The sequence below is a fragment of the Rhipicephalus sanguineus genome, chromosome 2 (assembly GCF_013339695.2).
Source record: "Rhipicephalus sanguineus isolate Rsan-2018 chromosome 2, BIME_Rsan_1.4, whole genome shotgun sequence".
NCBI lineage: Eukaryota > Metazoa > Arthropoda > Arachnida > Ixodida > Ixodidae > Rhipicephalus > Rhipicephalus sanguineus.
In genome coordinates, this window is record NC_051177.1 from 39,855,125 (window position 1) to 39,869,371 (window position 14,247).

Sequence of the window (14,247 nt, forward strand, 5' to 3'; positions counted from 1 at the left end):
ATCTCTTTCTTCGCCGTCTGCATCTTTCTCTGTCTTTCTTTGATTCTCTCTCTTTCTCTCCATCTTTTTCTCTCTGCCTTTCGTTCTCTCTGTTTCTCTCTTTCTCATTCTTTCTGTGGTATGTTTTACTCTGTCCTCTCCCAATTTACCTCCTCCTCACCCTCGCATTCGTCCTCCTCTCCCTCATTTCTTCATCCCACCCCCTTGCTATACAGGGCTATACAGGGTTATGACGTGCCCTGCTAGCCGCTCGCCTTCGGATGGTCTTCATTTCTAGTGGACCAGTGGTGAGTAGTGAGATTTGCTCAACTTCTGTAGTACATACCCGTTCATGATGACGGTAGTTTTCCGGTGACCATGCAGATTTTAGGGTGAGCTATAAGAGCTTCGCTGTTAATAAAGGCGTGTTACCAGACGACCTCCCTATTAAATTATTCCACATGAATATTATATGGCCAGTGAACTTGCTTAGCAACGTTGTTAACAGGACAAGCAACGAGAAGCGGTTGGCTATCGATTAATAACGAAATAATTTGTGAACTATAACATTTCACGTGCGTAATCATGCATTTCCTTAGCAGAGTCCTGATGAAAAATTCTTGAACACAGGGTGTTACTGCAGTCAACGGTTCAACAAGCGATCTTGCCTTCTTCAAGCGGTCTTACCTGCTTCCTAGAAGGAAGCAAGACGGCTTATCGTAGCGTTGGCTCCAGCGACACCTCGTGTTCACGTATGAGGCTTTGTAATGAGCTTCTGGGACTCCCCCCCCCCTTTTTTTATAGTACATACATGGTTTTACAATAGGCGCGGGTATACATGTAAACACGTCACCTGGACACTGGTATATGTGGCCGTCAGACCGTGGCGGCCGTGGCGTTCGTTTTACAGTGGCGTATAGAGGCTCGTCCTAAAATAAAAAAAAAAAAACAAATTTACACGACAAGGAAAGTCAAGAGGCTGTGCTACAAATGCTGACGCTCAACACAAACCTGTTTTATGGCTAAGCGTCTACAAAATTTATTTAAGGCCCATTCGATTGACGCGAATTTGTTTAGAAAACGTTGTATGCAGATACATTTTCGCCTGTTTAGAGTCGCGTCGTCCTGCGTTAAGTGCGGAACCGTTGATGCTTTCTTTCAATTTGTTACACCATGTTTCTACTCGATACTAATCACGAGTAGCTACGGTGCGTGCAGGTCATGCTGCGTCGTGAAGCATACGCTCGAACAGACTTAACTTGTATGTCCAAAGTATAGGTTGGTAGCAGTAAACGCAGCCACGACAGGGCCATTTTACATGCAGTAGCTTTAACACTATTGACAAGAACAGCAGCTAATGTTTGATACCCTCCCCAGCAACGCAGCTTCGAAGCCATACTCGTGAAAGAGAGTGATACTCGTTCCTTGCATAGCCTTAACGTAAAGATGAATTCTCCGCAATAGACGTCTCCGTGAGAAAAAGCCCGCTTCTGCGATTCCCTTCGAGCAAGTTAGCTCGTACGGTATACCATGAAAATGGTAACCACCGTTACCAACAGACACGCCAGCTGGCATTGAACTTTTATCCGGATATTGAGACTAATACTCAATTATTTTAGTTATGACGCATCAAATATTCATCACCATTATTCGCCTGACTACGCCCACTGCGGGACAAATGCCTCTCCCATGTTTCGCCAACCCGAAACAGCCCGAAAAAAAAATTGCACCATCTCCCGCTAAAGGGAACCATGTGTGAATGCGAAGCAGCGGGGAGATGGTTCGCTTGAGCGGAAGATGGTGTAAATTTTTTTAGGAGCTGGCTCGCCAGGTTCATAAGCTGGGGCGAAGTCCCGCGCAGTAAGCTGCATCCACCCATTCAAAGCGTCGTGGAACGCGAAGAGGAACGCTACGCGCGTCGTGTCTTTCCACTAGCCTGGCCGTTAATTCTCACAGGGCGAGCGGGGAACGCGGTCGACAGGTGCGCGAAAGGGGGGGAGCGTAGGAGAGGAGAGAGAGGGGGAGGGTACGCGCATGCGCTGGCGCTCATCGCGGTGTAGCGCAGGAGAGAATGAGGCGCGCGAGAGGGAGGGAGCGTAGGAGAGTAGAGGAAAGAGAGTAGGCGCATGCGCAGTGGAGCGCGGACGGATACAGCCCCGAGCTTCGCATCTAAAAAAGGAAAAAAAAAACAAGAAAAAATGGAACTGACGCGACAAAGAGGCTTTTCCGTGCTAACTCACTCGCAGGGAATCGCACAAGTGCGCTTTTCCTCATAAAAACACATATTGCGGAGAAGTCAACTTTACGTTCAGGCTATGCAAGGGGCGCGAGTCACTGTCGTTCACGAGTTCACTTCGAAGCCGCGGGGCTGCGGCGCGTATGTAGTACGTAAGCCGAGTGGATAGGAGAAACGCCTCTCACCATGTGGTCTGTTCTCTTCTCTGGGCCCCTGGTGCCGAGTTGCGTGGTAGCGTAAGGCGCCGGGAAGAAGGCACTGCTGGAGCATTCCTTGCCCACTTTGCCTTCCAGGTCGCTCATCTGCATGGCCTCTTGCATGCCATTCTTTCGGGTGCCGTAAAGCGAGCTACCTGCAAGGATGCCCATCACCGAGCGAAGTCAACGGTCTGTCCATTTCTATGTAGCTTTTAAGCTCATTACACTTTAAACAATGCATTTCTCACATAGGGACACTAAAATGCAATGTAAAATCTCTTACGACCGCTGAAGTAGCTTTCTGAAGAGCTAATGTTATTAACGTAGCCGGAAAATAGTTTTTATAAATAGGTAGAAGAAAAACCATAGTTTCATTTTCTTTAATTCCGTGCCCAAACCTTGGCTGCCGCTGTGTCAATGTGAAGTAATGATTGTAAAATTACTTTACCGTATATGGATGGTTTCTTTTTTCTGATGCAGAAACACCTGTGGACAGTTTAGTGACGAGCGTTCAGTGGCTTATTGAATAAAATGTAGTCATTTTTTGCCTGTAAAGAATTATCAAAAGCTCGTGCGGACGCTGTAAGAATAAATGTTTAAGGCGTAACTTGCGCTTCAAATTACGTCATTAGGCAAGCACCAACCCGCTCAAGAAAAGAAGTTATTGTGCAATTTTTATTGTGTCACGAGTTCGAGAATTTTTGCTGTGGCACAAGCGTATTTCACTAATACAACTGAACTTAATATTCCTCTTGGAACATTTAGATAACCTACTGACAACACCTTATTCTTTTATCTAGTATTTTTGCTGTCTTCAGTCTTTTATCGCTTGATAGATTTATGGACCTGCACGGTCCCCTATCACAGCAACAGCTTAACTGTGGCAGAAATCGTAGACAGGGCTAGCGGTTTAATCTAATTGCTCCAACACTGAGCGGCACCGAGAGATAGGGGGAACGCGTGCCGCACGATGCACTGAGCGACACATTACAGATCACTTTGATCACCAAGTGAATCGCAACACCGGACAGGCGCCTACTCGAAGACAGAGCACGCCTGCGGAACAAAAACTCGCAGTGTCCCTTATGGATTCACCTAGGATGACTCGAAGGCGAAAGCCATTTTCTTCTTTTTCTCAGTCAATGTATTGGTCCTCCTCCACACCCCTCCTGAAGCCTTCTGCACTTAACGTGGTTTCGCACTGCCTCCAGGATCAGAGGCATTGCAAGCTTTCTGCACTTCACTTGGTTTAGCACTGCCTCCGTGATCGGCATACATTTGACCAAGCGACTATGTCATGTGATGACGTCATCATTTCACGTCACGTGACGTCATGATGATGTGGTGAAGACACAAATATTGATCTGCGACGTCATATGGTGACTTCACCGCGTGATGTATTTTTTGCAGCACTTGTGTTGACATCGACGCCGCGGGACGATGGTCGACGCGAACGGTCAATTCGCGTTTGATGAGGCATCTAAGGCTTTCTCCTTAATACAGTCGTGGTCTGCGCGTGCGCGGTATCCCTAGCAAGCAAGACTCGCTTTGCACAATAACCATGATCCGGAGTGGCGTAGCCTTGCGCCAAAAGGCTTGCTTTAAAGGGGCCCTGCAAGATTTTTTCAGCATGGTCGGAAGACGCTGCCGAACGGTAGTCGAGGCTACGGAGAACACACGAGCCAAACAATATAGCGCAGCACGCGGCCTGGAACTTACAATTATTTCTCAGTCGGCTAGAAATTGTTCCCTCTTCTTTCTACAAATGATGCTATGTACCCAAATGGCCGCGCCATTTACTCAAATTCACGGCCATTGGATAACTTGAGCATCGTGAGCTGCATAGTTACATGTGGTCGCCGCGGGATGCCACCACGTGCCCGCGAGCGTGCTCGCGATCACACTGAAAGTAAGCCACGCGTTCGAAAAAAAAAAAAAGAAGAAGAAAATGCTCTAGGTTATGACGTGCGCGTGACGTAGCTTCTTTACCCCGTGCCATCCCTCCCTGCTTAGCTTTCAGCGCGCTTGTGGCGGCGAGAGAAGAAAGAAAGCAAATACAGCGTACGACAAATATCTAACTTCGCTCGTACTTGGCGGATTCTAAAAATTTTTGCGGCGGTCGATTCGTGAGACAGTAAACTCCCTTAATGAACCCACTCGACGGTTCCTTACAAAAGTGTTGCAGGGCCCCTCTAAGTTCACAGCGGGGACTGGACGGATGGGGTCTGCGACGAGATCTGGCATGTGCGTTAGAGTATGCGCGCTCGTGCGTGCGAGTTCGAGTGCTTTATCTTTGGTTCCGTCTGGCGCCATTTATCTTTTCGATATCACTATGCTGACTGTGCAGTATACTTAGGGCGCGCGAATGTGAATAGCGCTGGCAAAGCCCGGCCTTTGGCTTAGCTCTAAAAAGCATCCAAAGCTAGCCTTTTGCCGCATTCTTTTTTTCTTTTTTTTAGGTTATTTGAATGCAATGCCATTCTAGATGCACTTGCTCGCTGGGGATGCCGCGCACGCGCAGACCACGGCACAATTTTTCCAATCGGCGCGCTCTTCCGACTAGTGCATGCATGTCCGGCGTTCCGAATAATTCTGTGAGCACTTGTACCTTATAGCGAACTCTTGACCTTGTTTGGAATAACTGTATTACCAGTAATCCTTTCCAAAGCTTAGCGTAAATATTTTTTCAGGAAGTTATTCGATACACGACGTCCGTCATTCGATATATATAGAAGTTCGACAACGCTCTATTTTCAAAAGAATGCGCATGCCGCCGGCGGATCTTCGGGAACTGCGTATCTGCACGCGCACGCTGCGCTCGTGACGCTTACCGTTGGCGTACGTACCACTCTGGGAACTGCCGGAGGAATGCTTCCTGCGGATGACCATGCACACGATGACCAGGAGGACCAGCACAATGACCAGCGAGACAACCACCGGAACCACCACGGTCGCGTCGGACACCACCGACGACGTCTCGCGATGCACCTCCGTCCGGGGCGTCACCTGGTCTGCCGCTGCACGCACAGTGAGACAGGTAAATCATTATGTATACCTCCTCTACTTAAAAATTTTAAATGCCAGTGCAAACGCTCGCTTCTCAATGAGACCCGTTGGTCCGCCTTAGTTCAGGGAGTTGCCGCGGTGCGACGCCACCTAAAGAATACTACTGTAGGCCCTTGTATGATTCAACATAAGTACCTGCGTCACTAAGTGTGTGCGTGTAGATGGCTCGCTCGTGTAGACGCCGACGCTTTACTAGAGCGCAATTCGCATCCTCAGCGACATATACCGGTGAGAAAGACATAGTCTTTCGCTACTTGAAAATGATGTTAGAATAGGTTTGTTGGCGGTGATACACGGCGAAACCTGCAGCGAACCAAGAAGGACACGGACGGCGAAAGTGAAGACAGGACGACGCAATTGAAATGGTGAAGTGAGCGGCACTGGTTATATCTGTTCCCTGCACCAATGAGAGCATGCGCGTTTCCCTCTTCTTGTGATGCTTATCACGCCAGCGTTGTAACCGAGTGAGATCATACATCGTGCTTGTTCAGTTATTGCGTGAATGTTCGACGCAGTTTGTACGGAGTGGAGGTGGGGAGCTATAAAGCCAGGAACCTTACCTCGTCTAATTATTTAATACGTCGTTATCTCTGTAGTGTCGTCCTACTAATGGTGGGGCAGTGTAGTGTAGTTACTTCGCCTAATTATTTAATACTTCGTTATAACTGTAGTGTAGTTACAGACTCTCTCCTCGTCTTTCCTTCTTTCGCACTCTCTTTTCCCTTCCAGAGTACAGGGTAGCCAACCGGAGATTTACCCTGGTTAACCTTGCTGTCTTTCCTCTACCTCTCTCTCTTTCGTTATCACTGCCCTGCCATTCGTGCGAAACTGCAACATTTTTCTTTTTAAGCACTATGCCCTATACAAAAGCCAGGTTTTCATAACCATATCTTTAATGCGTCCGTAAAGACACCATGAATAACCGCTGATCATGGATATGAAATTTGGAAGCTCACCCCCGTACTTGGAGAGTGTGGCGAACGCGTACTCGGCTTCGGTGACACCTGCGCTGTTGTGCGCCGTCATCTGGAGCGTGTACCAGGTGGCCGGCGTGAGACCCGGGATCTCGAGGCGCGCGTCACGAGGCCTGGTTGCCTGTAGTGTAGTCCAGTCGGCGTCCTGTCGGCGCCGGTACTTGACCGTGAACTGGTGGATGGGGCAGCCGCCGCTGTGCCACGCGCCCAGCAGAACCACGGCCGAGCTCACGTTGGTCTGCACCAGCGACTGACGATCGGGAGCCACCGGCGCTGCACGCGCAGAGGAGACGACCGAAAAATTCCGCAGATCCCACGCATTGTGAGAATCGGATTCATGCAGAAGCAGTCAGCGAGTAGCTGTCTATGCTGCATATATATATATATATATATATATATATATATATATATATATATATATATATATATATATATATATATATATATATACGGCCCTCCGAAAACGCACCACGAAAGCGCGGACAATTTAGGGTTGGTCCTTTGGTGCGCCAGCGAACGCCGGTTGTGTTCCAAAGACCGAGTCAGAGCCGAGAGTCGACAACACAAACGAAAACGAAATATATTCTCAGTTAAGGCAATACAAATAACACAAACACGTGCACACTCGGCTGGTACCAGTTACAGCTTCACAATATAACTCAGATGGTGTTTACACGACGGGAGCTAAGCAAACAGATCACACGCTACGAATACAATCGCATGCATTACAACTATTCAACGACAGTTACAGTCCTGAATAGATAATGGCGTATCCAGTCCACAATACTTGGACGGTAATCGAATGCTTCTCTTCAAGGAAACACTCACGCCAGCTCCAGCGTTGATCGTCGTAGCTCAACCGTCGTCGTGACTTGTCACGGTTCACACGGTGTCGTCATCGGATTCTTCCAAATCGACGATCGACTGACCGCACACCATCATAAACACGTCTTCTTTGGCTAACGAAGCCACACTTAGCGTAACTTCACCATCACCGGGCCGACTGACTCACTCCGGTCTCCACTCCTGTCTCTATTCTCTCACTGACTGCACTGCCTGCACTGACTGACTGGCCCTCGTCGTTTGCACGCTTTTATTCCTTCTTCCCCGGTTTCTAGAAGCGTCGGGATGTTTCTTCTGCGTGCAGTACAGCTAAGCCTGGGGAAGGGCGAGAGCTTTCTCGTATGTTCGAATCGCGACGGCATCGCTCGCGGATGCGTCACCCTCTCCTTCTAGAAAGATCCAGGCTTTGCCAGGCGTTCGATCGTGTTTACGGCGTCTGGCTCGAGTGGGTGAGGAGGATGCGGCGCGCCGGCGTCTTTTGATGCTTGTTTTTTCGTCTTTCGCGCTTCTTGGGCGCGCGATTCGCGCCGTTCTGTCTCGTAGCAGTTTGAAAGCGGCCTCGCGCGCGCTTTATAACCCGCTAATTCGTGACACTGCCCCCCACTTCAAGAATATTATCACATAATATTCAAACAACACAAATTAGCGCGCACATACACATCCAAAAATGTCCCACATACAGAGTCCATAACTCAGTCCATACACAATGCGCGTCACATTCATAATAGAACTCTTAATACAATTCCAGGGCATTTCAATGTCACAACATATGAAAGATAAACACAAGTACATAAGTACAAACACCAACATAGCTTTCATATAAACAATGCGAACGCACAAAGCTCTGCAATTATAATGCATATACAATTATATCAATAGCATTGTACACATAAAATAACGCAAGTAACACTTCGGCTCACTAGCCATACACACTTGACACAGGGAATAATAACACTTCAAACATTTTCAAACTCAAAACACTTCAAACACTTTCAAATTCAAATTCGGCTAAGGTAATCGGCTCCGACGTTCTCGCTTCCCTTGATATGTTCGACTCTGAACTGATACTCCTGGAGAAGCAAACTCCACCTCAAAACCCTGCTGTTAAGTTGTTTAGCTTGCTTGATGTAACGGAGCGGCTGGTGGTCTGTCTGTACCAAGAAGGGCACCCCGTATAGGTACATATTAAATTTCTGGATCCCCCAGACCAAAGCGAGGCATTCCCTTTCTATGGTGCTATAGGAGGCTTCTCGGGGAAGTAATTTGCGGCTGGCATAGGCTATAGGGTGGAGAGTTCCCTCATGCGACTGCATGAGTACCGCGCCGAGGCTGGTGTCGGAAGCGTCGGTGCGTAGTACGAATTCCTTCGATAGGTCGGGGAGGCGAAGCACTGGGGGCTCGAAATGCATTGCTTGAGCTTAGTAAACGCCTCCTCGTGTGTCGCGGTCCATTTGACAACGTTGTTTTCGCCCTTCTTGGTCAGGTCTGTGAGTGGGCTGCTGATCTCGGCATAATTTGGAATAAACTCCCGGTAGTAACTGGTTAACCCAAGGAAGGCTCGTACCTGCCGCTTCGTCTTCGGTGCGGGTGCGGCTTGGATTTTGCTGAGGGTTTTCCCAAGTGGCGCAAGTTTGTTTTGCCCAATGCGGTGTCCAAGGAAATCAATCTCGTCCGCTCCGAATTCGCACTTGCTTGGTCTCACTGCCAATCCTGCTGCTTCAATTCGGACGAAGAGCTGTCTCAGGGACGACAGGTGTTCCTCCCAGGTTGCGCTTGTTATGAGCACGTCATCGTAGTAGTGCTCGACGCCGGGTATTCCCTCGGTAATTAGTCGCATCAGCCGGGCGAAAACGGCGGGTGCCGTTTTGATGCCGAAGGGCATGTAGCGAAACTGGTATAGGCCGGACTTCGTTGAAAAAGCAGTCTTGGGTTTGGATTGTTGGGAAAGCGGGATTTGCCAGTATCCCTTACGAAATCCAGCTTAGAGAAATAATTCTTGTTCGCGGCACTGGCAAAAACGGCGTCCGCCCTGGGCATGGGTTCTGAGTCTGCGATTACGACGTTATTCAGGCGCCGGAAATCAACCACGAAACGCTTGGTTTTGTCCGGTTTGTCCACGAGCAACACTGGGGAATTATAGGGCGACTTTGAGACTTCGATTATGTCAAGAGCCTTCATTTGCTGCACCTCGGCCTCTATGTCCTTCGACGTAGCAAATGGTAACGGGTATTGTTTGACGTGAACCGGGGTGTCCGTCGTGAGTTCGAGGTGGCACTCTACCCAGTCTGTCTTGCCCGGGACGTTGGAAAATATTCGGGAGTACGCTGACATGGTTTCCTCCAACTCCTCCTTTTGTTGGACAGTCAACTTGGGGGAGATTTTAACATCCTCGATCCCTTCTGTTTTCACGAATTCCGGGACGGGAATCTCTTGCTCTTCACCCGTGTCGATGACGCCTACAATGGCTTGGCATTGATTGGGTGTGTCTTGGTTCGCTTCTCGCTCTGCGTACCGTTTCAGTAGGTTGGCGTGGAAAATCCTCGACCCGCTCGGTGTCCTTACGGCGTAATCGAGGTCTCCAACGGTCGCCTGGACTTCGAACGGTCCCTTCCAATGCAACAAGAGCTTGTTGTTGTCGGTCGGGAGCAAGATGAGGACTTTATCTCCTGGTTTGAATGTTCGATCCTTTGCCTTCCGATTGTAGTTTTTAGCATACCGTGCTCCCGCCTTTCGAAGTTCTTCGTGAGCTAGACGACACGTTTCTTCCAAGCGATTTCGCAAATCCAATACGTACTGGTAGGTTGTCTTCAGGTCGTCATCCAGCTCTTGGTTTGTCCATACTTCTTTTAGGATCGCCAGAGGTCCTCGGACATGTCGCCCGTATAGTAGTTCAAACGGTGAGAAACCGAGGCTCGCTTGCGGTACTTCCCTATATGCAAATAGCAACGGACCTAGAAATCGATCCCAGTTTTTCGGTTTTTCCGCACACATTCGCTTCAGCATCATTTTTAGTGCGCCATTAAATTTTTCTACCATTCCGTTGGCCATCGGGTGATAGGGGGTGGTATGAAGCTGCCGCACTGACAGAAGGCGTGCCACTTCCTTCATTAGCTCCGACGTAAAGTTGGTACCCCTATCACTGAGGATTTCTCTCGGTACGCCGACACGGGAGAACATTTCGACTAGAGCCTCTGCTACTCGTTCCGTCTCTATGCTCGGCAGTGCCACGGCGTCTGGGTAGCGTGTGGCGCAATCCATGAGTGTCAAGATATAGCGGTTCCCTCGTCCGGATGGTGGGTGGATAGGGCCTACTATATCAATGGCTACTCGCTTGAAGGGTGTGTCGATCACAGGCGATTTGCCAAGGAAAACATGTGGCACCCTTCCTTTCGGCACTGTTCGTTGGCAAATATCGCATGAAGCCACGAAGCGTTTCACGTCGGCTGTGACTCCGGGCCAGAAGAATTCTTCTTGAATCCGGTCCCTAGTTTTCTCGGCTCCCAAGTGTCCAGCCATAATTCCATCGTGTGCCAGCTTCATCACAGTTTCCCGGCGGTTCTTTGGCACCACAAGTTGTCGTATCTGTCGTCCATTTTTCTCCGTATAATACCTGTAGAGTAGGCCACCGTCTTGCTTGAACTCTATCGCGCAATTACTGTTACGGCATTTCAAATCCTTTCCAATTTGTGCGTAGCACATTTTTAAGGACCCGTCTTGCTTTTGTTCCTCAGCGTAATTCTGGGCCGGATCTTCCTCGGAATGGGGCGTGAGAAGAGGCTGGAATGGCCCTGACTGGGCTTTAGATTGAGCTCGGGTTACAACTGCCGCGGTATTCTCTTCGACCTTGACCGTTTCGTCGTGGGGTTCCTCGATCGACGGTGGATCGATATTCAATTCCTCTTTCAGAGGTTCAGGGTGATCTGCTGATCGGGCTCCCTCGACGTTTCCCACGGTTAGGTCGTACAATGGATTGTCCATGCACAGGGCAGTAACTCTCCCGCTGAGGTAAGGTGTCTCAACCTCAATCTTGGCTTCGGGAAGCATTCGAATCGAATGATCAATCAGGCGAACTGGTTTGGTCTTGCCTGTGAACTCATTGTCTCGGACCAATTCCTTTCGCACGATCACTGTGGTACATCCAGTATCTCTTAGAACCGTTATACGCTTTCCCGCCATTCTTCCGGCAAGCACGGGCGATCCTTTAACCAAGGTTCCCGAGTACGAAGTCATGACGGCATTGGCAACTGGAATTTCCCTCCCGCTTCTTGGCTCGACAAACTGGTCACTGTTGACCCCTTCACACCCTTCTGGCAGCGTATACACACAAGATACCTGGGGAATCTCCTTTCCCCCGCTGCGGCACGCGTCGGCTTTGTGTCCCGTTCGCCCGCATTTAAAACATTTCGCCACACCGGGACGTGAAAAGTTGGTCCGACAACTGTTAGCGCGATGGCCCAGTCGGTTACACAAGTAACATCTCGCAGCGCCATCCTGAGAATTCTTCTTTTCTTCGGGTGCCGATTTCTTCGAATCTGTAGGAACCTCCTTTTTTACTTTGGCCAGATTCGTGCCACCTTGCGCTTCCAAGAATTGATCGGCCAACTCAAGCATGTCGTCAAGCGATTTAGCTTTCCTCTCTTTCAGATACAGCGACAGGCTCGGGTGGCAACTGGTGAGAAATTGCTCTCTGATTAGAAGCTCTCTAAGCTCACCGTACTCCTGTGCCGTCTCTGAAAGTTCGATCCACCTGTCAAAATAATGGCTGAGCCGCGCAGCATACTGCGTTGCCGTCTCGCCATCAGCTGGCCTTCCCGTACGGAACCGATCTCGGAAGCCTTCCACGGTGAATCGAAATCGCTTCAGCAAAGCAGCTTTTACTTTCGTGTAATTAGCTGCATCGGTAGGTGTCAGCCTACCGTACACACTGAGCGCTTCGCCACTCAAGCAAGTGCTCAAAGCTGTTGCCCATTGCTGCTCCGGCCAATTTTGGCTTCTAGCTATCGTCTCAAACCTGTGCAGGTATGCATCAAGGTCATCTTTCCTTTCATCAAACGCCACAAGCAGTTTGCTTGGGTTCAAACGGAAGCTATGATCTTCCCTTTCACTGCTCTCGGCTCTAGCCTGGACGGAAGTCTCTGTGCGCTGCTGCAAACGGAGCCGCTCGAGTTCCAATTCGTGCTGCCGTTGCCTTTCTCTCTCAGCCATCTGCGCCTCTCTTTCTTCTTTCTCCCTCTCAGCTGCTAGCCTCTCTCTCTCCAGCTCCAGTTTCAATTGTTGTTCTCTTTCTTCTTTGGCCCTCTCAGCCGCCAACCTCTCTCGTTCAAGCTCTGCTTTCAGCTGTTGTTCCTTCATCTCTCTTTCTTCTTTAGCTCTTTCTCTCTCTTCTTTTTCCTTTTGGCTGACCCACTTTCGTAGTTCGGCCCCAGACAAACCCATCTTCTCACCAAGGGCAACTAACTTCTCAAGATCCATGATGCCCGTCAACGATAACCTAGCCGCGTGCACAAACCTCTGCCTAACTTCGAATACAAACCACTCTCTGCACACAGGTTAACGAGAACGCGGTGCAACACTCAAAATCGTTCGCAAGCACTATCAACGTCTCAAGGCTCTTTCTCCCTACTTTGGACACACTTTGCACCAAAAAGGTCCTGTGTCGCGGACGCCAGAATAATTGTCACTAATCCCGTTAATCGGGTTGGCAATCGCCGGGCGGATTCTAAGGGCTGGCGTCACGGCCCTCCGAAAACGCACCACGAAAGCGCGGACAATTTAGGGTTGGTCCTTTGGTGCGCCAGCGAACGCCGGTTGTGTTCCAAAGACCGAGTCAGAGCCGAGAGTCGACAACACAAACGAAAACGAAATATATTCTCAGTTAAGGCAATACAAATAACACAAACACGTGCACACTCGGCTGGTACCAGTTACAGCTTCACAATATAACTCAGATGGTGTTTACACGACGGGAGCTAAGCAAACAGATCACACGCTACGAATACAATCGCATGCATTACAACTATTCAACGACAGTTACAGTCCTGAATAGATAATGGCGTATCCAGTCCACAATACTTGGACGGTAATCGAATGCTTCTCTTCAAGGAAACACTCACGCCAGCTCCAGCGTTGATCGTCGTAGCTCAGCCGTCGTCGTGACTTGTCACGGTTCACACGGTGTCGTCATCGGATTCTTCCAAATCGACGATCGACTGACCGCACACCATCATAAACACGTCTTCTTTGGCTAACGAAGCCACACTTAGCGTAACTTCACCATCACCGGGCCGACTGACTCACTCCGGTCTCCACTCCTGTCTCTATTCTCTCACTGACTGCACTGCCTGCACTGACTGACTGGCCCTCGTCGTTTGCACGCTTTTATTCCTTCTTCCCCGGTTTCTAGAAGCGTCGGGATGTTTCTTCTGCGTGCAGTACAGCTAAGCCTGGGGAAAGGGCGAGAGCTTTCTCGTATGTTCGAATCGCGACGGCATCGCTCGCGGATGCGTCACCCTCTCCTTCTAGAAAGATCCAGGCTTTGCCAGGCGTTCGATCGTGTTTACGGCGTCTGGCTCGAGTGGGTGAGGAGGATGCGGCGCGCCGGCGTCTTTTGATGCTTGTTTTTTCGTCTTTCGCGCTTCTTGGGCGCGCGATTCGCGCCGTTCTGTCTCGTAGCAGTTTGAAAGCGGCCTCGCGCGCGCTTTATAACCCGCTAATTCGTGACAATATATATATATATATATATATATATATATATATATATATATATATATATATATATATATATATATATACTGGCGTTGAATGGGCAACTTGTAGTCTGACGTAGCGTCAGTACTCATGTTAGAGCACAGTCGTCAGTGCACGTCACGGTGCGATGACTTAGGAGTATATATGTAATGTTTAGTACCGCGTTATATAGTAAGATAGCGTGCGACCACAACTGACGTTGCAA

At 49.3% G+C, this 14,247-nt stretch overlaps 1 protein-coding gene across 4 annotated transcripts in view; it reads right to left on the bottom strand.

The window, feature by feature from the left end:
- The window catches only part of LOC119382793 (Down syndrome cell adhesion molecule-like protein Dscam2), a 277,145-nt gene that overhangs the window by 1,304 nt on the left and 261,594 nt on the right, over positions 1-14,247 (bottom strand). The window contains exons 21-24 of one of the 4 annotated variants that reach the window (XM_037650646.2): positions 6,435-6,725; positions 5,259-5,429; positions 2,401-2,528; positions 833-908 (exon numbers count right to left, since the gene is read on the bottom strand). In XM_037650646.2, coding sequence (XP_037506574.1) covers positions 833-908; positions 2,401-2,528; positions 5,259-5,429; positions 6,435-6,725 — 666 coding nt within the window. Of the gene's footprint in view, positions 1-832; positions 909-2,400; positions 2,568-5,243; positions 5,430-6,434; positions 6,726-14,247 lie in introns of all 4 variants that reach the window. The other 3 variants (XM_037650644.2, XM_037650645.2, XM_037650643.2) reach the window with 3 other exon arrangements.